General features: G+C 35.8%; 2 protein-coding genes across 2 annotated transcripts; one reads left to right on the top strand and one right to left on the bottom strand.

Annotated features, from left to right (window-relative positions):
• Nucleotides 1-285: 285 nt before the first annotated feature.
• Nucleotides 286-2046, bottom strand: LOC116162376. The gene has a single exon (XM_031475991.1). It carries the CDS (start codon nt 2044-2046, stop codon nt 286-288), a length of 1761 nt encoding a protein of 586 aa, XP_031331851.1.
• A 22376-nt stretch (nt 2047-24422) lies between these two features.
• On the top strand, nt 24423-25728 carry LOC116161426 (innexin inx2). Its single transcript, XM_031474762.1, has one exon. The coding sequence runs from the start codon at nt 24564-24566 to the stop codon at nt 25641-25643; it is 1080 nt and encodes a 359-aa protein (XP_031330622.1). The 5' UTR covers nt 24423-24563; the 3' UTR covers nt 25644-25728.
• The last annotated feature ends 469 nt before the right edge of the window (nt 25729-26197 follow it).

Here is a 26197-nt window from a genome sequence, read left to right as displayed (position 1 = left end):
TTTAATATGTCTTTGGTAAAAATGAGTGTTTCATAATTTATTATTAGTTATTACCACACTATGTTATTACTTAAATATGAGATAATTAACTTTATTTGTAACTCTGTATATGCGTACTCTTATATACATAGACTTGTATAAGAGTACGCATGACAATGCTAAAGAGTACGCATATACTTTTTGAATGTAAAAGTGGTATGAAGAATCAAATATAATGAGAACAAACGTTTATTTAGAGATTATAGAAAAAAGAAACAATAGAAATAGAAAATACAATCAACTTATTCACTCTTCACAGCTGGCACAAACAAAATTTCCTGTTACATAGGTTGTACATGATTCTTCCCACCATTTGTTGCATTCAGAACATTTAATCCAGTCATCTTGAGACTTGGAATATAGTTCCCCACATCCTGGACAGCTCACGTCCTTTTCATCTTTGTCATTGTGTTTTTTCTTTTGCTGTTTTCGTGATGTTCCAGATCCTGAACTACTAACTACTAATTTTCTTTTCATTTTATCTGCTTTCCTTTCTTGTTTAGTTGTTTTTGCTTGAACCAGTTCCTCTAGTTCGTTTTTGAATGGGGTACTGGATAGTATTTCCGATTTCTGAGATCTAGATTTACAACGATTTGGCTTATCTTGTATTTGCGGCAAAGGTAAAATATCTGAAACTGGTATCGATTGATTGAAATAATTTTCTTCCACTCCTTGCAAAGTGTTTGGTATCACCACACCATCTTCACACACTATTTCACTATTGATAATATCTAATGATGGTGTCACGTGCATGACATCGTTGCTGACTGGTGGTGGTGTTATGTCCAATGGAATAGATAATTCGGCCTCCGAAATTTCTTCATTAGGCTGGTTATTTGATAAAACTGTGTTAATTATCACGTTCTGTTCCATAGCTTCGGTGACATTATTTTCATTTGTATTAGAACTGGTAGGAAAATCTGTGACCAAGGACGGTGCAAAATCAAGATCATCAAACTTATCTGGATTGTAGGGATAGATTCCAGTCGCCTTGAATGAATTTTCGGCCTTTTGAATGTTTGCAACGGTAGTGTAAGCAATGTTAAATAGTCCGGCGACTTGAATTTGTGTTATCACCTTCCCGGGATTATTTGTCATCCATTTATCACATTCTCTGCTGTATGAATTTTTCAAAGGGCCAAAGAAGCCAACGTCTAGGGGCTGCATCTTGTGGCTTGCATGGGGAGGTAAAGATAACAAATCTATGTGATTTTCCCTGCAATATTGTATGGCTTGTAAATCGCGATGTGAACTATGGTTATCAAGTATCAAAAGTATTGGATTTTCAGCGCTAGGTTTGGTGCAGTTCTTAAAATGAACCAACCACTGGCAAAATAACTCTGTATTAATAAATCCAGATTCAGACACCATTTTATAGGTACCCGTTGGTGCATTTAAAAAGAGCTCCTCTTTCATTCTTTTCCTGGGGAATATCATTGCTGGAGGAATGTACGTTCCTGTGGCGCTCATACAACATACAGCGGTTACAAGCTGTCCTCGGTCAGCACTCGCCACTTTTCCCACCAGTTTCTTACCTTTGCTACTTAATACCTTAGGTAATTTATTCGGCACTGTTGACAACCCCGTTTCGTCCATGTTGTAAACTGAACTTGCTATGTATTTCCTCTTTTCGTACAAAATTTTAAGATTTTCATAAAATCTGTTCACCTGAACTTTATTGAATCCCATGATTCGACCCATTGCACATTTCTCTGGTTGACGAAGTGATATATTATGCCGGTGACAAAAACCTTTTATCCAAGATGGGCCTGCCATTTTTGTGATTTTGTTGAATCGATGTTGAATGTTATTGACTTGAGCAAACTTAAATGCTGCTATTTGTAGATTCTTCTTAGTAATGCCATAAAATCGCGAATCTAAATCTCGTACCTGCTGTGCCAATTCAATTTCCATATTTTCAGGAATATCACTTCGAAATCGCCCTAACGATTTCGGAATAGTGCCACATTTTAATCGTTTTCGTAGGGTAGCTTCATTTATACCCATTTCTCTAGCTATACTTCTCTTACTACAGCCTTCAGTGATTTTACGCTTTATATCTTCCAAATTTTCCTCTGTAAAAACCAGCTTTCGGTCACTTTTTCTTTTGTATCGGCTCATACTCGTTTACTAGCAAACTAAAAAATAGGAAATTATTAAGACTATTTCGCTATTTAGACAGTAGGAAAGCATAAAAACCTTCTCGTGTATAAGAGTACGCAGTGCGTGCTCTTATGCTTTCAAAACTGCGTACTCTTAGACATACGTCAGAATTTTGGCATTATAAGCAATGTCTCGAAAAAAATAGCCACCCAATTAATTGTAGCTAAGAAAATAGTACGTAAGGTTATTTAGAAGCAAGAAATTGCATTAATCAATCTACAGAGTGAACACTTACCTCCAAAAACACTAAAAACTGACCCCTAGAAACTACAGTGTGAACAAGCGGGAACTTATAATCGCCATATTGTAAAAACAGCTTTGGTAATACAGATATCTGCTTTTGCCTGTATTAGAATGTGCAATTTACAATGGGCCGAGCCGCTCAAAATATCAAATAGATGGGAGTATATATTCAAAATAAAGGTGCGTACTCTTATACACCCGCGTACTCTTATACGCCTTTACCCTACAAATATTTGTTTGTTTTGTCATTAAGTATAAATAAGTTACTATGGTGATACTTAATGCTCTAGGGCATCTTTATGCCCTCTTATCACAGATCACGATCACGCATTTTGAAACATGAAAGCTTTACTTAGTTAGTGACGCGTTGCAACTCATCCACCATTTTGGTTATGGTGGTCTTTGTAAATTTTGCTGTTTTTAACGATTATTATTTATGTTCCCTTCGTCAAGAATATGTAATTTATATCTACAAATAGAACTGATTTATTCCTAAACAGAGCGAGGAGTAATTGATTACAGTTATCACTTATATTCAATAGGTAGTAACCATAATAAGTAGTTGATTACATGTTCGATTAGACCCACTAATTGTAACTTTACTTTTATTTTTTCCTTGTAATAAGAGCACTCTAGTCCCAGGTAAAACACTAAATAAAAGGTAAGTTCAGAGCCCGACTCTCAGTTTAGTAGTAATTTTAAAAATCTAAGTACATTGTAACTGGATAGTAAATTGAATTTCCCGTTAAACTTTTAGAACCAAAATGGCGGACGAGTCCGGCTTTATTAAGCACATATGACATATGTACCTATATACCAAAGAAGTATCAGGATTCCTTATGAAAGGTTTCCTAGGGACCCTCAAAGAAGAAAGCAATGGGTTGCTCAAGTTAGAAAGGAAAAGCGGACACCTACAAATAGAGCATTCCTTTGTGAATAAGTAAAATTAAATTCTTACTTATTCATATCTCTACCATGTTGTAGTTTAGACACATTTTGAACCCGACCTGTGGAAGAAAACTAGATTGGATGGAAAACGAAAACTGAAAATTGCAAGTCAGAAAAGTAAGCTAAGAGTAAAAGTGTTTATGCGTGTAAATCCATTATGATAATAATAATGCATTTATTTTCACGTCATAACAACTTAGAAACAAAGGCTGAGAGTTTAATAAGGAGACAAATGCATATACCTAAGCTGTATGGTGAAAATCGCAGGGGATATTGGTTCAGTCGTTGCAAATAAATGCAAGTACTGATCTACCACCAATTTCCTGAAAAAAATAAGTTAAAAATTGTTCATCGTGCAAAACTGAACTTGTAAACAGTTTGCCTATTAAATTATGGTGTCAGATGATAGTTGGATGAAGGATGTCGGTGCAGCGATGTAAAGATTAATTAGTTATATAACAGGTGGTTATAGTGAATAGTGTAGGTACCTATACGTATTCTGGGTGAACCCAGAAGTGGTAATGTTTGTATGTTGTAATTATTTAAACTGACTGTCTAGCAGATTCTGGCGCATTCTTTTCTTGAAGGTATACAGTGGTAGTGATTAATTGATTTCAGTGGTTCCGAAATAGAGGAATAAATTTTATAAATGTTCTCAACAATGTAAATAATAAAAAAACGGCAATAAGGTCTTGGTTTTTTATTCCCAGTATACGCCTGAACAATTCCAAATTCTAATGGGTATAATTACGTTTCGTGCCTTTTATGGGTTTGGTATACGTACGTAATTCGCAAACCAATACTAATTGAAATTAGGTTGTCATGTGTAAGCAACTGCTTCAAACGTACCTGATTTAATAGGTACACAAAATAATTTCTCCGTATTTAATCAAATGGCTATTACTATGCGATCAAAAATGAGTTGCTGTCGAGTCGCCTTTGAAATTTTTGTTTACATGGAAAATCGTATTTAACTTTGAACTTCCAAAGGCGACTCGACAGCAACTAATTTTTGATCGGATTGGAGGTAATAAAATTCTCTACAAGAAAGCTTCATTGCAAAATTTGCGTTAATCGCACCATTAGTTTATAAACAATCAAAATATGTGATTCTCCCATAAGCTCAATGATAAATTTAGAAAAAAATGGCGGATATGAGCATATGGCCACACTGTTTCTATAAAGTCAATTAGTTAATTCTGGAATAATTGAAAGCAAGTCCCAGTCATCAAATAAATGCTTAATATCGCTCTGTTTAAATGAGTTTATTTCTCATTCGAGTGTATACGATCTTAATTTTATTGTGTTATTAGACCCAAGTTCGTAAACAAATTGTTATCAATTGGGTCGAATGGTTATTTAATTCAAACAAAAGTTCAATCAAATTACAAGGCGAGCCAATGAATTCAATATTGTTTAGGAGAACATGATCGACACAGTCGAACACCTTGCTAAGGTCAACGAATGCAAGCTATTATTTTAATTCAATACCTTACCCTTGTCATTCTCATTTTGGAAAGTGCCATACTGCCATCTCAAGCTCATCTTAGCGAAGTATAAAGGTGGCTTTTTTACTCAACCAATTTACGTTTATCTAAATTCACATTAGTTATACGACACAAGTACATAAATCCAACTAATTTAGTATTGCAATTTTTAGGAATAAGTAAGTTCTAGCATTAACATACAAAGACTATAATTTAGTAATTAATTAACGACACAATACACCTACCGATATCTACCTTGATTTAACATGTCAAAAAATATAATTTCTTTCGGTATATATAGCCTACTGTTATACATTTGTTTTGTCAATCCTTGAACTTACTATGTTACGCAAACGATGTTGCAATAATAAACGAGTATGATGGGACTGCTAAAACTATTTTTAGTCTAGCGGCATGGGAAAATAAAGAAATTAAAAGTGGCTACCTCTTTGTACGGAATACCTTTACTGTTCGATGACTCAACGTTTCACCAGACAAAGCAACATCGATTGATCGGACAGCATTCCTGCAAGATTACTTACTGCTGAAGTTTATAAATTCAAGGCCTGTACTTTTAGTCACATATTGGCGAAAGAAATTTTACTAATAAATGAAACATCCACTACCGGCTACCGGCAATGTTCCTTACTTGTAACACACGTACCAACTGAAATAATTTTTCCCAATAAATTATCATCAAATTCTTAATATGGATAAGCAAGTAGCAATACAGGTATAGTAACGACAATTCAACTCATGTATAAAAAATCACATAAGCCGCAGTGTAATTGTCACTTTGACAGCGGCAAAAGTTACCTGCAACTTTTCCAGCGACAAATGCACTAGTGGTTTTTTCACTTATTCATTTTCGAACCAATAATCGCATTATCCTTACCCATATGACTAGTTTGACGTCTGTCAATAATTGATTAGTTTGGTGAATTTCTTGTTCGTTAAATTGTCCTGCCGAATTACACTCGAGGTTTGTATTTAAACCGAATAAATTTGGGTTGTGGCAATTCAAATCTGTTTCCTTTTAGCAATTGGACTCGAAAAACTGTCAACCTAAAAATGCTCCACCTGCGGTGTCGCATTTTTATTAGTTGACAGTTTTTCTCGTCTAATTGCTAGGCAACAGATTTTCATTACCTAAACAACCCAAATTTACTCGGTAAAATACAAACCTCTTGTGCAATTATAAGTGAAAAAAGTTACTTGGCATTTATCAAACAGCGTAAATTTCGAAAATATGGGGCGCTAACCCACTCAGCACCGCATTCTGCCGAAAGGAATGAAGGATTATCATAAGCTTAGATTCTACAATATACCGGGTGATCGTAAAAAACTGCAGACAATTTAAATCTGGCGCTTTAAATTTTTAGTGTTTTTTACTTAAGGAATTGGCAAACATGTTTAGAAGTTGGTTTATTTATGCATTAATTGCCATCCATTGGCGTAGTTTTTTTATGTGAATTTTATTTGCTAATATTCGTACTGTGATCCAGGCGTTTCAAAGCAAACAGCTCTTTCTAAAAAGGTCTGCACGTGCATCATTTCGTAAAGGTACGTACATTAAAAGAACATACTTTATAAGGATCATATAACCTTACTTTTTAGGCATAAAGGCGTTAAAGGGGATGCACTTTTCTCTTTTGATGCACAATTGAAAGGCGTACATGTTTAAAAGATGCTCATATTCGACTCAGTTCTGCTTACTGCAATTCAACGATAAATGTGCTACTTACCATGATGTCGAAGGTGTAAAAAAAACGTAGCCCCAAGAAATCGTTTTCGAAAATTCTCTAATGAAGCTGGTGGGTATAACAGTGTGAAAGATACCATCCCTATTTGTTATTTTTACAGACTTATCGCATAATATGTGGCACAAAATTTTACACATTGATATCGGAATGTTTTCACCCAGTGTTGATGACGTTAATTTATAAGAATACGTGGTTACTTCCTATTGTATGTAGGCAAATGAAATGACCCTTACGGTGATGGTTTAATGAGCATGATTATTGCTCGGGCAACGTTGGAATAGATATTTGAATACATGAACCCGAGCGTGCAACTGAGCTTGACAAATTAATTTTTTTTAAATTAATTAATTGTGACTATTGTTTAGTGATCCATTAAATTGATCCACCACTGCTTTTAAATAAATGACATTTAGTATGTTACCAACTTAATAAATGTTTAGTTTTGTGGGAAATTCAAACTGTCCGCAGTACTTTCCGATCACCCGGTACATATTAATTATACAATATACATTTTGACATATATGATCTAAGTCCATAAGGCTATTCCTCAGTCCGTCCAAAATCGGTTCATGCATTAGGGCATAAAACATGAAAAACGAGTTAAGCACATGCACGGAAAGAAGAAAAAATTTCGAATTTTTTCGTATATAAATCAAAATTTTCTTTGCACAGTGAAAGTAATAAGAAATTATCAAACGTTGCCAATTACATTGGGCCTTACGGAAGAACAGCAAACTGCGTTCGAAATATTTGGATTACCAAATAAAAATACTAAACGAAGTCTGACTTTTGAGCCTACTCACCCTACAAACCTTCACTTTAACACCACCCAAGGCCGAAAGGAAAATCCTTTTTAACAATTTATTCTTTTTACAAGAACACATTTTACTCCGGACATAACTGTGGCTATTGATGAGATAATAATCCAAAAATGTTTCATCAAGTACCTACACAACATCACAACATTCAAAATTAAACGTTTGGGCTGGTATCTATGGGCATTGTCTTGTTGGATCCCTTCTCTTCCCTGTAATCTGACTGTAGAGATGCTTTTGTCATTGTTAGATCTGATTGATCCCGTGATAACCAACATTATGGAACGTGATGAGCAATACATAAAAGACAAGGTGATATTCTAACAAGACGAAGCTCCTCATGCTGCATAGAATATTAGACAGTTCTTGGACCTGTTCGATCGTTTCTGCCAAAACAGTAGTTAAGAGGCCAAAATTAGTACTGACTGTTTTCAGTGGACCACGCTGTATAATGCGCACTTCCACTACATGAATCAACATTTGGTTCGTAATCATTCGTAGGTATTTTCAGTATATCAAACTGTGTACAATTTCACAGGTTTTTCTGAAACCCATAAGTAGTGGATGTTACTCAATGACGAAACGTCGCAGTGAAAATGTGTGGGAACCATCTTGTAAAGCTTAAAGGTGGCTAGGTATGAGAAAGTGTTATTTATTTTTAGCGCATTTTGTTCGGAATTTAAAAAAATGTGCTATTGTTTGCGTTTTAACCGCCATTTCGTCCGCCCGGACCCATTTCTACCGCTTTGAAATACTTCTACGGGAATGGTCTCAGAGTCCTGGAATTGTTTGCAGTAGGTAGCCTATACCTTAAAGGTGTGCCAGACGGCCATCAAATTTCGCAGTGTTACAAAGGGCGGGGGGGGGCATGAATTACTTCCTGAGATGATTTTTGAAAGTAAAACGTGCATAACTTTTACATACGACAACCATGAACCAATTGGTCTCACATTTTGCATACGTATGCCCTTTAAGAGCGAATATTTCGGAAACGGTTTGTCGGAGACATAGCTATTCGTGAACTCGAAGCAAATACCTTCACAATGAAGCGTCGGAAGAGGGTACTCATAAAAGGCAAGTGGAACGCGTCAGGACGAGACATATCTATTGGTGATGTCAAAACTTTCAGTGCAAATATCTGTAGAACGGAGTGTCGGAGGAAGGTACTCTCAAAGGGCGGAAAGATCGTCTAGACTCTAGACGAGAACGAGACACATCTACTGGCGATGTAAAAACTTAGTTGTGAATATCTCGAAAATGAAGGAGGAAGGAATTTCTCGAAGGACTTCTTGCATTATATAGCATGGATTTTGAATGTATGCGATGAATGTATACGTCAGGACGAGACATATCTATTGTGTCTATTGATATTTGATGTCAATGATTTCAGTGCAAATATCTGCAGAATTGAGTGTCGGAGGATTTTGACTGTATGCCAGGCGGTCTTTAAATATTTATGTGTAAGGAGCCTCCGCCCCATGAATCATCTACCAAGGAAGCAAACAACAATGCTACTACCTTATAACCAAACCATTTACTAAGTTATTTTGCTTTAAAAAAATGCGCTTTATCTGCACACGAGTTGTGCACAATTTATACTTGTTTGATATCTTTTCAAACAGGATCAGAAAAAAATAAAATTGAACATGGCTAATTTCGTTTTAACATTGGAAATGTTTATGTTTTCGTATATGGACATTAAGTTACGAGTTCGTTCCTGACCAGAAAACAACGGTTTCGCGTCAAGTGACTATTGTATCGTACTCTGCCATGATTGGTAGGAAACGGAAACGGTAATTAGTAGTAATGCTTAATTGTTTTTTTAATTCCAATCCAAAATTTGTGCTTTACGTATGGCGTTATACGGTTATCATTTGTAATTGTCTTAGATGTTTTTTTTTATTATTTTAGCTCATTTCCCATCTCAAGTTGGGAGGCGCTATTATAGCTACTTTCTCAGCCCGTCTGTCCGTCCAAGGCCTTAATTACTCCTATAGTTCTCCAGTTATTTAGTGCGTTCTTTTTGCATTCGAGCTTATATTATAGCTCTGGCGACTTGACTATTGGCTCTTGACGATTTATTTGCGCATGCGTAGGTTTTTTTTATAATAATATTTATGCCATAACTTATTTTCCTTTGTACACATAAATAGTCCGTTACATGACCTTCATGAAGTGCTATTTGATGGAAAATGTACTTTTTTCATTTTTTCCAATATCTTCGGAATTCATCGGAATTTCAGAATTTTTATAACCTCATTTTACTAAGCCCTAAAAGCCGCAACTTTTTTCTAGTTTTACCGACTGTGGATTTCTTATGATTTTCGATTTCGCCATGCTGTATATCCTTATCTTGGTACGCACTCTATATAAAGGCTTAATGTTGTCGTTAGGCCGTTTTTGCTTAACTTTTAACGTCACGTCAAACGTGTCGAGTTTTTTTATAATACGGTTTTCCAAGTAAACCGTAACTGAAAAAATATTCAATACGCTAAGACGCGAAGAATTTTCTATAGAGTTTTGGACTGAAAAGGAAAAGGAAATGTCCCAGATCTGAGCAAAAATTTATTCGTAGCTCGCGCTTGGCTACTCTGCTCTCCTGGTTAGAAATCTGTTTTACTGACTTTGAAGACGCTTTTAATTCTGATTTGTAATCTTTTTTGTCACAAAAACTAAAGTATGCAAGTTAGTAGGCATAGATAAATAAACAAATTCGTAATCGAGGGGAAAATTGTCAGTACTACCAATGGGAAGCCGCCTTTCAAATTATCGCTAACTTAACCTTTGAAGTTTACAACATAAATGCGCACAAAAACCGGGGTTTCCGAAAGTACAATGAAATTGTAACCCACAGATAATATCTAGTCATCTAGACACGGCCTCCAAATTTCTCCATGCAATTAACAAATGTCCAAACACAAAAGGTTTCATTTATGGTCTCTATGGAAAATTATTTTCTTTTTAAAGAAATAACAATCCTTTTTCACGACTAGCTTCAAATGCCATAAAATTATTAACTTTTTTTCACTTGTTTTACAACCGTTGTTTAATAGTGGTTAATAATGAGGTCATTATTAATTACTAGTTGACGGTACAATAACATCTACTAATGCATTTATTTCAAGGCCTCCTAAGAAAATTGTGCATAATAGTCACAGATAGGTATAGGGAATCTAATACTTGATCGATGTAGAATTCTTTTCGACATTTGAAAATGCAAACCAATAAAACACGTTTCATTTTAAAAATGAACTTTTTAAGGTTTGAGGTTATTAAAGTTGACAATTAGTTTTAAAACACCCTGTAGAAGGGCAATCAAAATTTAAATCATTGTCACGCAGCATTAAGTTAATACTGTCGATTTTGGGATACTTTTTGAAATTCAAATCAACGGAGTCATAGGTGCAGGACTCAAAAGAATAGCAAACGTCAAAAATTTTAAAAATTCTTGAATAACTCGAAAACCTTTGATGCTGGGTATAGGGAAGTGTGTTATCGAACCACGTAGATGTTCATGTAGATTTTAAAAATGCAATAAACTGCAAGGTGTTCTATTTAAAATAAGAAAGTTGCTATCGACATCCGGTAGAACCGGAAGTGAAACGATCAGGTGAATATTTTCTTTCGAGAGATCATGAAAGTCTAAATATATTTAGGTAGGTAACGGTTTGCGTGAGACAGCCTGCATATACCACGGTAGAGAAGTCTATTATTGCCTTCGTACCTTCTTACTACCTTAATCTTGGTGCTCAGCCAATAATATTAGACTTCTCTACCTTGGTATATAAGATACTATTGAATCGTAATAATTAGATACCGTAATTAACCACAGTCAATCACTACCAGAACAATAAAACTATTGGCTTCCCTTCATTTGCAACAATCGATGAGTTTATAAAACATAATGAGCTGTTCGACACAATAAATTTTCAATATACCTAAGTTTGTGTTTAAAAATTCACTCTTTTTCGATTTATATTTATACATAGCCCCCTAAAACAGTGGTTTTGGTTACCCTTTTGCTTTTGAACAAATTTACCTATCCCAAACGCGCCATCGCTGGCAGAGTTAATGCGAAATTTATATAAAAAATCATTTAATCTCGTCTTATCTAGTACTTTTAAAGCAAACACGTGTATCTAGTGTGGAGTGATAACTGTAAAAATAAAACGTATCCGGATGATACCCAAATACCGCAGTTCGGATAAGGAAACCCCACACAGATTAAGTTTAATTTAATTATTTGTTTACAATTCCAGACGATCTACACAAATATTTTATTTGTTCTTATATAATGAATGACTTCAATAAACCAGTAATCAGATCCTATATAAGCTATACAACTTGGAATTACGATGTATGACTACCGATACTCAAGAGAATTACTAGGCACATGTGCACTTCTATATTCAAATAAGGTTGAACTTGATATGATCGTCACAAACAATTCTACCCCTCATGACGCAGCATCCCTAAATTTTGTGGACCTCGCGTGAACTTCTAAATAATCAACTAAATAACTTGGTCTCCCACATTTCCTGTTCGATCTTCTGTCTTCACATTTTTTGACAGCTATCGTGTCCTTTTGAGCGCCACCTTTTTGACCGCAATCCGTTTGGGCGACGGCTGTTGACGTCCGGACGTGTGTAAATATGTTTTATAAAAAGTAAATTGTTTCAAACGTCTAATAATGAACTGTAAAAGTCATTAGAAAACGATTATTAGAGCATTCTAGTATCTGTATATCACTGTATAATTAGCGGTGATGGATCTATTAAAACTCACCCCGATCAATATCTCTTCAGTTGTTTTCAATTATGTTACATGTGAATTAGTTTATAGTTGCTCCTTAGTGGCGTCAAAAGTTATGGAGGTTACAAAAAGATACGAAGAATCGCATGCGAGTTTCAGGAGGGGAATTTTTTGCTACTCAGCTCGTATTCGGAAACCAGACTTTTAATCCGGCTCATATCCAATAGCACTGATCCTTGTATAAATCGATTGGTGAAGGTTTGATATCGCTGTCTCTTTTCGTTCTCGACTTAGACCAGGAACAGACGCGGACAAAACCATAAAACAAGGGGAATTCTTTTTCTTTCGAAAAATTCTCCTAAAAACCAATCGCAATCAAAGAAAGCTCTTGTCTAACGGTTTTCTGTATGTTATCGATAAAACCAGCATAGTTGGGTTGGGACGTCACATTTTGCTCGTAACAGGGTGGAATAGTTTTAAAAAGAGGATCCATTTTGATCATGGCCGGAATAGTGAAGTCGAAATGATTACCAATAATTAAGTACCAATTTTTTTTTGTTTATAAATATAAGCTTAGACTATCTATATTGTAACGTAAATTTAATTCCGTAGTTTTATTTATTTACAATTAACTGATAATAAATGTATAACAGTCCTAAAATGGTTTAATTTATAACAGTAATTATTATTTATCACCAACAAGTTATAACATAACACAGGCGTATCGAAGTTGGAGCTGAACCCACCCGCGGTTCAATTTGCTTATATGTATATTACGCAGTGACTGCTACCCCGTGCGCACGGAACTATAGCCGTGCAACTCTTGCTCCATGCGCACGGAACAACATTGGGCATATGCGTATTATGTGATTTAAGATAGCAGACGGAATAAAAATGTTAGAAGCAGAAATGACATTCGAAGATTTACAACTATCAAAACAAGCATAATTGACACATAGAGAAATACTACCAATAGAAGGGAAAATATCGAGAAGGTGTTTTGGATGATAATTGCTACTATGCATTTCAGGACAATGACAACGACATATTAATAGGGGAAGCAGAAATAGTAGCAAAAGAAACAACAATATCAAAAGTCGAAATATCAGATGGAAGGGGAAAATTTTTAGAAACAAACGTATACAGTGCGTTCTAGATAAGAGGGTCACCTCAATATCTCTTTTATTTGGCGAGATATGAAAAATGTGTCAAATATTATTTGATATGTGACATTACGATCTATCTGCTCGCATATTCAAACGGACATCACTTTCGGTTTATCCGGAAATCGGTGCAACTTTTGTTTTTGAAACTCAATGCCTGTTTTTTTTACCACTTTGTCCATCCGTCCGTCCCTACGGCGATCAGATAATTATGTTAACAGCTCTTGCTTTACCTTTTTCGCTATTTGGTTTGTTATGCTTATGATGTCCAGGTATGCACCAAAAAAAGTTATAGCAAAAAATCCTCAAATTTTAAACTTTTGCGGTCTGTTGTGCTTATTGATTCTATTACACGTTTTAAACGAATTGTGCATGCGCAAACCCAACTTTATTATTTATAGACGGATTTTTTACATCACTAGGTACCTACTGGTTTATTACTAACGCCAATATTATTAAGATTTTGGCAGGATTTTGGTAACACACGGTACTTTTTTATTTCTTGTTGTTAAAACCGTATGACCTGTAAGAATTTTTAAAACGAGATTCTTACAATTTATGGCTAACCACGTATGATGTACCTATTTGTTTAAATTAAAATTTTGACTGCATAATACCCCCCTCCACATCAAATATTTTAGTTAAATACTAAATCATGTTTAAAAACTCACTGTTATCTGTAAATGGGGAGTATCATATGGGTGCGGTGGGTTTTTTGGAAGTTCTCTGATTTGAAAACATCCTAAAAGTAGATGTCACCATCAAACATAAGTCAACAATTTAGAATGATATCACAAGGAAAACATAAACTTTATCACCCATTGACGTCAACGCACTTGTTTAAAATTCTATTCTAATTAACCATGTTTACCTCATTTCTCTTAAAATAAACTCATATTGCTTGGATTATGTGATAACACTATTGTTACAAATGCGCGTAATATTATCTTCATGACTGAACTATGCGTAAACAACTTGCAAACGAATAGGTATGTGCAAGTAATGTTCTATTATGACACTTCTAAGATAATCGGTGCTTTTACCTTTTTACGTGGAACAGGGAACAAAGGATTAGACTTTCTGGTAATTTCTAGTTATCGATAATTGTTTGCAGCTATAGTGTGCAATTCTACAAATACATTTATGCCAACTAAACATGAGTTCATATGGTAACTTTATGAACTCAACTTTAGTTCAAGTCAACAAAAATCTATAATAGTATGGGTGCTATTTATAGGTCATGATGATAATGCTGGTCTTTACCGGGAAAATCCTTCATCGACCTTCTCGCGTTTCCAAAGCGAAAACTGAAACAATGACCCAAATCGTTTTTTTTTCCTCTGAGAGTTTTCACCGATGGTCGATAATCAGTTAATCACATACTGTTTTCCAATGAGTGCCCATCATTACTCGAGCTTCTCATCCAACACTGTTAGCACAAATCACACTGTTAGTAAAAAGATCGTTTGAAAGCGCTGTGCAGGTGTGCTATCCCACCACTTTCAACTTCCAAGTTCTGTATTGTTATTTTGCAACATGCAACATCCAAAACTGGCTTACGTACAGTTTAAAATAAATACTTATAAACGGTAGCTTATTAATCAGTGTTTAGTCCGTCTGTCCGTCACATGTACTTACACGACTGAACCGATTTAGCCCATATAGTTCAGTCATTTTAGGAAATAGTAGTAAAAATAATTCGTATAGTTAAAATTTTTTTGCGAATGTGTGGTTGAAGGTCCCCTGATGATTGTGTAATAAAGTTCCGAACGATTACGGTGCCGTCGATGGGGGGGGGGGGGGATGAAGGTACAGTTTTGCGGATATACAGTGTGTCTCAGATCGGGTGGGACTGCATGGGTAACTTAGTAATTGGTTAAATGGACTATGTTTTGCAGTTTTAGATGCTTATTTAATTCTTTGTGGAATTTCAAAATGTCGAATAGGTTCGACCTAAATTCAAAAAAACTAAAATTAGTCATTTCCTTTAATGTCTTATATCATCGAAAGTATAAGAGATATAAAAAAAAATTATATAAAAGTTACTGTCTTTAATACGCTTAATTTAGAATTGATGTCAAAAAAATTCAAGATGATTACTTTTGAGGAACATTTACCAACTTCCTAAAGTTAAATAGGCGCCATATTGGATTTTTAGATTATTTGATGGATTTTTGAATTCTCTTTTCAACGAGCTATCACGGCATAAGATTGAAAATAAGATACCAGTTATATCAACGGTTTTTATATTTTAATCAAGTAGGCTGTGATGAATTTAAAAAACCAAAACAAAATCTATTCGAGGCAACAAAATAATGAAAATAAGTACATCAGATGTTTAAAATATCCGAGGCGCACTCATCTGAGGTGGGTTTGGTCCGTTTGGGCGTTACAACTCCCCCCAAAATTTCATATAAATAGGCCTACAAAAATTTTTCGACTTCTATGACGTCACTTATTGACTATCCTATTATCCATACTTACATACCTACAAAATGGTGGTAGGTATAAGTACAAACTATCCCCTCGAAAAAATGTCATTATCCAGTTAAACACATTTCAAGACACTTCGCTTTACTTTACACAATGTATTACCATTGATGCATTGTCCCACGTCAAATTTTGTAGGTGGTTTATCCGTAAGAATATCGAAACTAACTGCATGTTTTACCAGTCAGTCCGAGTATATGGACAGATGAGTCTTATGTTTCACACACTGCGGAGTGTACGAGTGTTCAAATCGATAATGAGAAGTCATGTAGGTGTAACTGGACCGGTAATCTTCGATGGAACTTTAACTGCTCACCATGATTTACAAATTCTCCAATAAACTTCCTTAAAGGATTTTCTAGACAATGTATGTTTCGCAGAAAGGGTTGGTTGATGGCACCTACCAACAAAAGCTGGCTGCCCAGATCACATGTGTACATTGTATATTAAAGAATAAAGTTTATGGAAGTACCTACAACTATAATAATAATAATAACGTACACAACTGCGCTGAGCCGTTCTAAAGGCGTGTTATAACATCACTTGCAACACGTTGCCTAAAGTAAACTATCGTGAAGTGTGTTTCACTAATAATGGCCAGTATCACATGAGTGCGCCCCGGATATTTGAAACATCTGGTGTAATTATTTTCATTGTTTTATTGCTTCGAATAGATTTTGTTTTGTTTTTTTTTAAATTCATCACAGCCTACTTGATTAAAATATAAAACTGTTGATATAACTGGTGTCTTATTTTTAATCTTATGCTAAATAGCTCGTTGAAAAGAGAATTAAAAAATCTATCAAATAATCTAAAAATCCAATATGGCACCTATTTAACTTTAGGAAATTGGTAAATGTTCCTCAAAAGTATCCATCTTGCATTTTTTTTAACATCAAGTCTAAATGAAGCGTATCAAACACAGTAACTTTTATATAAAACTTTTTTTATATCTCTTATACTTTCGATGCTATAAGACATTAAAATAAATTAGCAATTTTAGTTTTTTTTTAATTTACCTCGAACCTGATCGACATTTTGAGTTTCCTCAAGTAAATTTTAAATAAGCATCTAAAACTGCAAAACATTGTCCATTTAACCAATTCACTATCTTTAATAAAAAGAAAGTTATACCCATGCAATCCCACGCGATCTGGGACACACTGTATATCGAAAATGGTGGATCGTAAGAAAAAATGTTCTTACCAAAACCGAAAGCTCATACAATTTTCTACAATTTTGCTTCTAGACATTTTTCCAAATAACCCGTCGTTTCCAAGCTACGGTACGGAAGCGCTGAAAAACCAAGAGGTGATATATTCTGTTCCACCCGGCCGGCCGACTTTGAATTCGACTGACCGAGTTTAAACTCCTCGGCTTCTACCAAATCTTTTAATTTTTAATTTTAATACTATAAAAACTCACACTAATGCAGTGGTTCTCAAAGTGGGTGCCGTAAAATTTTGTAATAGGTACCTACATAATTAAGTTCAAATTACTTAAATTAAAAAAAAAGAATTAAAACAATTATAAGAAAGGAATATTACTAATTTTTTAATTGCAATTCTGTTTTTTATTGTTTCTTTTTTATTTATTTCTATGGTTAACCGAAGGGCGGCGGCGTTGTAGTTGCGCTACACGGTGCTGTTAAATTGTAAATCTCACTTATAAAGCGGCAAGATAATACGTATTATTAACATTCGCTCTTTAACCGGGAGGATAGATAAAGTGATTACTTTAACAGCTAGGGGAGATAAAGTGAAACAGACGATTGTGCATTCTAATGACATCTGTCATTCCTACTTCAAATGTCATGCAGAGTCCGATATAAAATGACCTCTGGAATATATGACAATGTTTACTAATTGTAAAAAAGGCAAAAAATAATAGGGTTGAGATGCCCCAACCTTAGCAACGTCCTGTGAATATGATTGTCTATACGAAGCACCCTACACATCATGTTAGTTACACCAGCTGCCAACCGAAATCTGGTGGGATTACAGAAAAGGGAAAGAGAGCGAAGATGAGGCGGATGGAATTTCTCGGAAGACCACATGTGTATACCATTTCAAACACCTGCAGTCCAGTTTTTTCCTAAAAATGCGTGAAATGCAGGGAATGGGCGATTTTCGGGTGGTTTTTAAGGGTGTTAGCAGATCAAATTACCGCGTGGCTTGGGCTAGTCAATAAATACGATTTAACATGTGTGTTCATGGTGTTTTTCTTGTAACCGGCTTAAGTGTAAAGTACTGCTTATCGTGAAATATTTTGTTATACCTTAATCATTGCTGTGTGCTTTTGCTATTTATATCAGGTGAGGTATTTGCTTCATTCAATTAATCTATAAATATGTGTGAACCCTTTACTTATGTACTTACTGGATTCAATCACCTGTACCTCTTAATGTGTAACCATTGTTGGTATTGGCAATCATGTTTCATTGTCGGTAGGGCTGTGTATCTGTGCTGTCCATATTTGTGTATTGTGCTTTTTAGCCACTCTCGATTATTTCATTGTATTTCATTATATTTGCTTATTTGGGACTGTAAGTAATCAAGAGGGAAGTGTGCTTGTTTAGAGGGGATCGAGTTACTCAATTTTATACGGGCCTTGGTGAACCTAACACTAACATTTTCACTCGTTCCGAAACCCAACAACTTTAGCCCACGTCTACAGGCACCCCACTGGGCCTGGGTAATTCTACCGCCCGACCAGGTATAATAGCTCTTAGTTTTGTCTGATGTATGTGTTGTAATACCTGGGGAATGGCTCGATTCCATTTTGGTTACTCAATAGCGTGTATGTAGTATTTACCCCGGTTTCGAGAGGGCTCAATAGTGCTGTAGATGTTAGCTGTAGGCTTTGTTCATTATAGGACTACTCCGAATTAGGTTTTCCTGCAGTTTTCCTAATTCGTAAGGTAAATGCCGGAGTAGTATAGAACCACTTAAAACCCTCTGCAGGGGCGCCGTATTGGTATTGGTATTAGCTTCAATATAATCTTAATCAGCTATTGCTTTTGGTGTTCCTTGCCCATAAAACGCCGTAATTTTTTAATAATACGTTTGTAGTAACAGCAGTTTTTTTTAATAGGGGGCGTGAGCAAATTTACTTTTAATAAAGGGAGCGCCACGGAAATGAGTTTGGGAACCACTTCTCTAAATGAAGCTGACAACGCTCTAACTCGGCCGGTCGAGCTTAAAGTCCACCGACCGAGTTGAAAGTCGGCCAGCCGAGTTCGATGTCGGCAGGTCGAGTTCGCAGTGGGCCGGTTGTGTTGAATAGAAAATATCACCTCCTGGTCCTTCAGCGCTTCCGTAGGTCTTAAAGGTGAGCAATTTTCAAAAATCTCACATTTTCAGTCGTACCTTTCCTCTAGCTCATTACCTGTTCACTTTTACCGTACCGTACCGTGGATGATTGTAGGGAATTAAAATTCCTTCAAGAATCATTAACATGTGTGGTGTTTATGCTTAGACAGTTCGACTTTACTTTTTAGCCCGTTAGTCTACGTAGCCGAAAAACAATAGCTACCTTTCTTATATCGTTAAGAACATTATCAATTTTCAAAGCGACCGGACCTTTCTACACAAAGTTATCGTCCATACAGACAGACGGCCCGATGGACGGACAAACGGACGTACAGGCAGACGGACAGACAGACGGGCGGACAGACAAACGGCCAGACAGACAGACGAACAGACAGACGGACATACAAACGGACTGACCGGCGGACAGACAGATAGCAATACAAAATTATTTACTCAGCTATAATACCACAATAGTTATGAATGTATACTTATACTATACTATAATAAAATAATCCCAAATTATTATTTTGAATAAATAATTATTATTATTGAACGATGGTATTACGTTCTGAAAATTAATTTGTGTGCAAATAGAATTTATTTCGTTTAATCTAAAACACGACTGTTTAACAAAAGTAGGTCAATATTCTTGAAATGTGAAAATGTGAGTGTTCCAGTTTAAGTTGGACTTCTAATAGAAAATTTGATTTTCTCGTAAACGGAAAACGCACAACATTTGGGGATTAGCGCACAAATTACCACAAAATGAGGACAATATTTTGGCGATTTAATAAATAGGGGTCCCGATTTAGGGGTGCTAATTTAATCCACTTTTTCTAAAGTAATTATAAACGTTAACGATAACGAATAAGACGGAATTACGTATAAGGGTTAGTTAGATTACTTTTGTTGTTATGAGTAGCTGTTCATTTATGTTGCTTTCAGCTTATATGCGTTTTACATCCTTTTTTTGGTAACTTCGTAATTTGGTATAACTTAGCAAGTCAACTGTGAATTCGAAATCCGAATCCCAAGCTAACTTCAGCAATACGTAATAGTGCAGCGGAGAGAGCCGCGAAATCGTTCAAAAAATTTTTTCGGAGTAGAAAGAATTGGGACCCACACCATTTTGTTCAGAAATGTTTGAACCTTCAGAATCTCGCTTTACGACATTTTCCCGTGGTCCTGACAAAAGTTATAGGCCGCTAAAGTTGAACTTTACTCATTTTCGCGCGCGCGACTAGACCACCGAAAGTATTTATTTTCTCAGCAACTAAGCGATATACATCAATAATTCCTTTTGTAAAATGAAAGTACATTTATAGCAGAATCTAAAGCATTCAATTTACCTACCTTGTTATGGACAGTTTTTAGAAAAATGACCGTCAACTTCCAAAATTCGTGTAGCAGATGAAAAGTGCGCACTTTGAACTCTCATAACTTTTTATTTCACGATATCGATTTCCAATATTTATAGCTCATTCGATGCTCCAAAGCATTGTGATTATTTTATTTTCTATAACATTACCGTGAATTTTTCATAATAAAAAAGTTACGGTCATTTAAGTAAAAACCTACCGACCTCGCCGAGTCGGTAATCGCGAGTGAGACGGAGAGGGAAGGATAGTCAGCAGCGTTCGCTAAACAAGGAGCGATGCGTAAGAGATTTTACTTTTAAGAAATTTCTCTCCGAATACCAAAACTAGCTATTTAGGCCGTTTAGTTTACAAATGCATTCCGCCGAGTTGCATTGTAAAATCTCAAACAATTCATTAACTCCATGTATCTCAGTTCTTTGGTGAAATATATAGGTACAAATAGGTACCTTTCCCTGTAAATTTTGGGGGTTACTCCACATCAGGTATCTCTTGTGCTGTGCTGTATATTGCAAGATCAGCAGTAACAACGGTATGATTTTGTCCCAAAGATTCAGGCTTGTTTTTTGATTTCACTAGACGATTCATTCATTCATTCATTCATTTTTATTTAATTCCTTCGACAAATAACATTTGTATGGAACAAGTCAATATAACATTAATTAAACAAACGAACAGTTAAACAAACAATTAAATATTGGAAGATATAAAAAATTCTTGTATGTTGTAGAAACACCCATTGACTAGATAATCGTACAATTTCTTTTTAAATTTTTTCCATGTAAGGCAAGTTCGATGGTTAGGATGGTATTGTAGCTCGCTGGTGGAGAATTCAAAAACGGCATAGGTATATTATATTGAATGGTAGATACCAGAACTTACTTAGGAGGATTATCAGCAGGTACTTAGGCTGTTAAAGTCAGTTATCTGGTCGTTATCTAGTGATAGGTAAACGAGGAATTTGGATTTCTTCTGTCGATGTATCTCGCTTTTGAAAAAAGACTGTGCGTTGAATTTTTTTCGTCTGTTTCCACAGAATATGGCCTACTTATTCTTATTCTGTGACTGTTTCCTCATTGATGTCGAAGTTGCTCGCTGTGATAAAATTATCATTTTTTATTTGACAAATTTTTGTGAAATGTAGGTAGACACCCTTAGCAGAACATGTAATATTGACGTTTACTGTACTTGTTATGCCACTGTCGGAGAACATTTTCTGACCCGAAAGACCAATTTGCAAATGAGTGTAACTTTTGTTTGAAAAATGACCTTAAAAAAACTGTTCAATAATTTTGTTCCGTAAGTATGTACCTAGACAACAAACTTCGTGGAATTTTGTCAATTTTCGTTGTCCGGCCAAGAATTGCAGTGGAATTATTTTTTTCGAATTTTCAAAAACTAATTTCAGATTCAAAAACCACCAGATACCAAATTTCGTCGAAATCAACATTTTTTCGCACCCCTATTGAGGGGTGTGTCCTTTTGCGGTAGGAATTTTGAAAAATTATTTGCAAAACCGGAAAGGGCATACAGCAAAACCTATTCAAAGACTCACCACCAGTCTCTGTAACTGTTGCTGAGAAAAAAAGAAACTTTACCACTTTTTTGAGGGTGGCTCCTAAACGAATACATGGATTTTTTTTTTTGGTGTTTGGATCCATCGCTCCTCGAAATGGGGGTTGAAATATATTGTGTGATCAAAACTCTCTAAACCTTCCTCATATAGTTTTTATTCGTTGAAGTTTTTAAAAATAAAAGCGACTATAGCTTCGGCGTACTGCCATCATCAGGCGATGTGAAATTTAACAGGAAAACGGTAAGTTACAAACGTTGAAGACGAATAAGACGAACATGTTGTTTTTTAATTATTAACTGGCCGAAGCCAAGTGAAAAAACCTGAAGGGTGGTTAAACCGGAAAGGTTGTCCTAAGTTTCAAAACGAATTATTATCAAGCCTTGTTAAGACAACCAACCGGAGGGTTGAATTATTACATTAAAAGTTGAAAGTTGAATTTAACACATTTCAAAAGAACCGGGGGGAAAAATAAACTTATAAAAGTTTTGAAACTATTGAGATGACTACATATTTAAATTATTTAAGTTAAGTTTAAATTCGAGATCATGCAGACGGCATGTCTAGAAATGATTGACCACCAGGTTTACCTATCACTAGATAACGACCAGATAACTGACTTTAACAGCCTAAGTACCTGCTGATAATCCTCCTAAGTAAGTTCCGGTATCTACCATTCAATATAATATACCTATGCCGTTTTTGAATTCTCCACCAGCGAGCTACAATACCATCCTAACCATCGTCTAGTGAAATCAAAAAACAAGCCTGAATCTTTGGGACAAAATCATACCGTTGTTACTGCTGATCTTGCAATATACAGCACAGCACAAGAGATACCTGATGTGGAGTAACCCCCAAAATTTACAGGGAAAGGTACCTATTTGTACCTATATATTTCACCAAAGAACTGAGATACATGGAGTTAATGAATTGTTTGAGATTTTACAATGCAACTCGCGGAATGCATTTGTAAACTAAACGGCCTAAATAGCTAGTTTTGGTATTCGGAGAGAAATTTCTTAGTAAATTACGCATCGCTCCTTGTTTAGCGAACGCTGCTGACTATCCTTCCCTCTCCGTCTCACTCGCGATTACCGACTCGGCGAGGTCGGTAGGTTTTTACTTAAATGACCGTAACTTTTTTATTATGAAAAATTCACGGTAATGTTATAGAAAATAAAATAATCACAATGCTTTGGAGCATCGAATGAGCTATAAATATTGGAAATCGATATCGTGAAATAAAAAGTTATGAGAGTTCAAAGTGCGCACTTTTCATCTGCTACACGAATTTTGGAAGTTGACGGTCATTTTTCTAAAAACTGTGCATAACAAGGTAGGTAAATTGAATGCTTTAGATTCTGCTATAAATGTACTTTCATTTTACAAAAGGAATTATTGATGTATATCGCTTAGTTGCTGAGAAAATAAATACTTTCGGTGGTCTAGTCGCGCGCGCGAAAATGAGTAAATTTCAACTTTAGCGGCCTATAACTTTTGTCAGGACCACGGGAAAATGTCGTAAAGCGAGATTCTGAAGGTTCAAACATTTCTGAACAAAATGGTGTGGGTCCCAATTCTTTCTACTCCGAAAAAAAAAACTACCTCAAATAAGCGAGTTAGCGCCGGCTCTCCGCTGCACTATAAGGGCTTATGCCAATTACCATTTCCTATGGCAATATAGTTATAGGTAATTCATCTGAATTCTTCAGTAAATGACTCAGTTTAGATTTTTATTCAAATTGCATGTTCGATTTTCCTGAGCCCCTTACCTCTTCTTTATCATACCTAGGTATACTTTCAAAAAATAAATTTGATCAATTTTATATGCTAATAAAAAGATTAAAAATTGTTGAAGCTATTTTTTGAATTAAAGAATAACGCTACCAATCTGTTCCTCCGGATGCGTCTTTGAATATATTTGCAAGTAAAGTCCTAATTAGCGCGAGGCGCGACACCACTGATTTGGTTTCTAGTTTCTACCGACCTAATTTACACACGAAAATTAATTTTCCCACATAAGCTTGTGATTATAAGTAGCCTTCACGTCAAATACTTTAAACTGAAAATTTCAAGATTTTGTGAAATATTGTCACAAAAGCTGATAATGGTCGACGCACCCGCATTCATCATCGGTCATCTCTTGCAGGTTGCATTCTTTGTACGAAGCCAAACGAAAGCGTACGAATATGTTCATATCTCTAAACTGCTTTCCACTGAAACCGGTATAGAGGCTACACGGGAGGGGCCAACTAAAAGCTCCCTTCCACGTCCATTCCCCCCCACTGTTTCTTTGAGCGGGTTCGAAATTTCTCTAGTTGCTTGCAGTTCACAGTTAAATGCATAGTAAAGTAAATTAACAATAATCGACCCTAAACCATAATTAAATTCGTAATTACACGTTCTGTGAATAAGTTGTGTGCTTGAAAGTGAGAAAATGTTTGATGTGTTCGGCTCCGTTAAGGGGCTGTTAAAAATCGATACAGTCTGCATCGACAATAACGTATTCCGATTGCATTACAAAGCTACCGTTATCCTGCTTATAGCCTTTTCATTGTTAGTGACGAGTCGACAATATATAGGAGATCCTATCGATTGTATCGTAGATGAAATTCCTTTAAATGTTATGGACACATACTGCTGGATTTACTCAACTTTCACGATCCCGAATAGGCTAACAGGTCGCGTTGGTCAAGATCTTGTACAACCCGGAGTGGCAAGCCACGTGGATGGAAAGGACGAAGTAAAGTACCATAAGTATTACCAATGGGTGTGTTTCACGCTCTTCTTTCAAGCGATGTTATTTTATATTCCACGTTATCTGTGGAAAACATGGGAAGGTGGTCGGATTAAGATGCTCGTACTTGACCTCAATTGTCCTATTGTCAACGAGGATTGTAAAGCTGACCGTAAAAAGTTACTAGTTGATTATTTCGCAACCAACTTGCATATGCAAAATTTTTACGCTTATCGCTTCTTTATATGCGAAATTCTTAATTTTATAAACGTGGTCGGACAAATTTTCTTCATGGACTTCTTCCTTGACGGTGAATTCAGTACCTACGGAAGTGATGTTATACGTTTAACTGAACTGGAACCGGAGCATCGAGACGATCCCATGGCACGTGTGTTCCCTAAAGTTACAAAGTGCACATTCCACAAATACGGTCCATCGGGGTCCGTGCAGAAATTCGACGGTTTGTGCGTGCTTCCGCTTAACATCGTGAATGAAAAAATTTACGTGTTCTTATGGTTTTGGTTTATCGGTTTAAGTGTACTCTCCGGAATTTCGCTTTTGTACAGGGCCGCCGTCGTCGCCGGCCCCCAACTAAGATTGTATTTGTTACGCGCTCGTTCTCGTCTCGCCTCGAACACAAACATCGAGACCATCTCGAACGAGTGCCTGATCGGCGATTGGTTTATACTTTACCAGCTGGGCAAAAACATCGATCCACTCATCTACAAGGAGGTAATTTCGGAGCTGGCCAAGAAGCTCGAGGGCAAGGAGCAGGTTTAGACGTAACCGATAGTAACGAAACAACCCTTCGTGCCTTTTAAGTAAATTGATTCCGAAGCGCACAATGAGACGCCCCAATTCCAAATTCACCACCTGTGCGTGCGTGCTAGTTAGTGCTTTTAAATGCCATTCCGATACTTTGTCAGTATTGTAGGGACCATTTATTGTAAATTATTCTGTGATTGCAGAAAAAAGACTGTTGTCGTAATTAGAAAAGACGCGCGGCCACCTCTGGAAAGAGTCAGGCTGTGATAAATTATTCCCTTACTCTAGATATTATCACGCTCAATTTTTATAACCGTCATTCCAATTCTATTTTGTATACAATGTTGTACCTAAATGCATTTTGGATGTAGGTATGGTTAATACTGCCACCCATTGAATTTTCTATTTTTTTTAATTTTAACGACGAATTTGTAATCACCTCTGGTTGATTTTAGTTAATAAGTCGGAGATCCTTCGTTGCTGTTAATATTATGTAATTGACAAACATTCCCCCTAAGAACCTTGACTTTACTTGCATTCAGTTTTAACGTATAATGCATAATTTAAAT

Source organism: Photinus pyralis, unplaced genomic scaffold (assembly GCF_008802855.1).
Source record: "Photinus pyralis isolate 1611_PpyrPB1 unplaced genomic scaffold, Ppyr1.3 Ppyr1.4_LG10, whole genome shotgun sequence".
NCBI lineage: Eukaryota > Metazoa > Arthropoda > Insecta > Coleoptera > Lampyridae > Photinus > Photinus pyralis.
The sequence above is the reverse complement of the archived record's forward strand: the minus strand, read 5'-3'. Positions and strand labels throughout refer to the sequence as shown.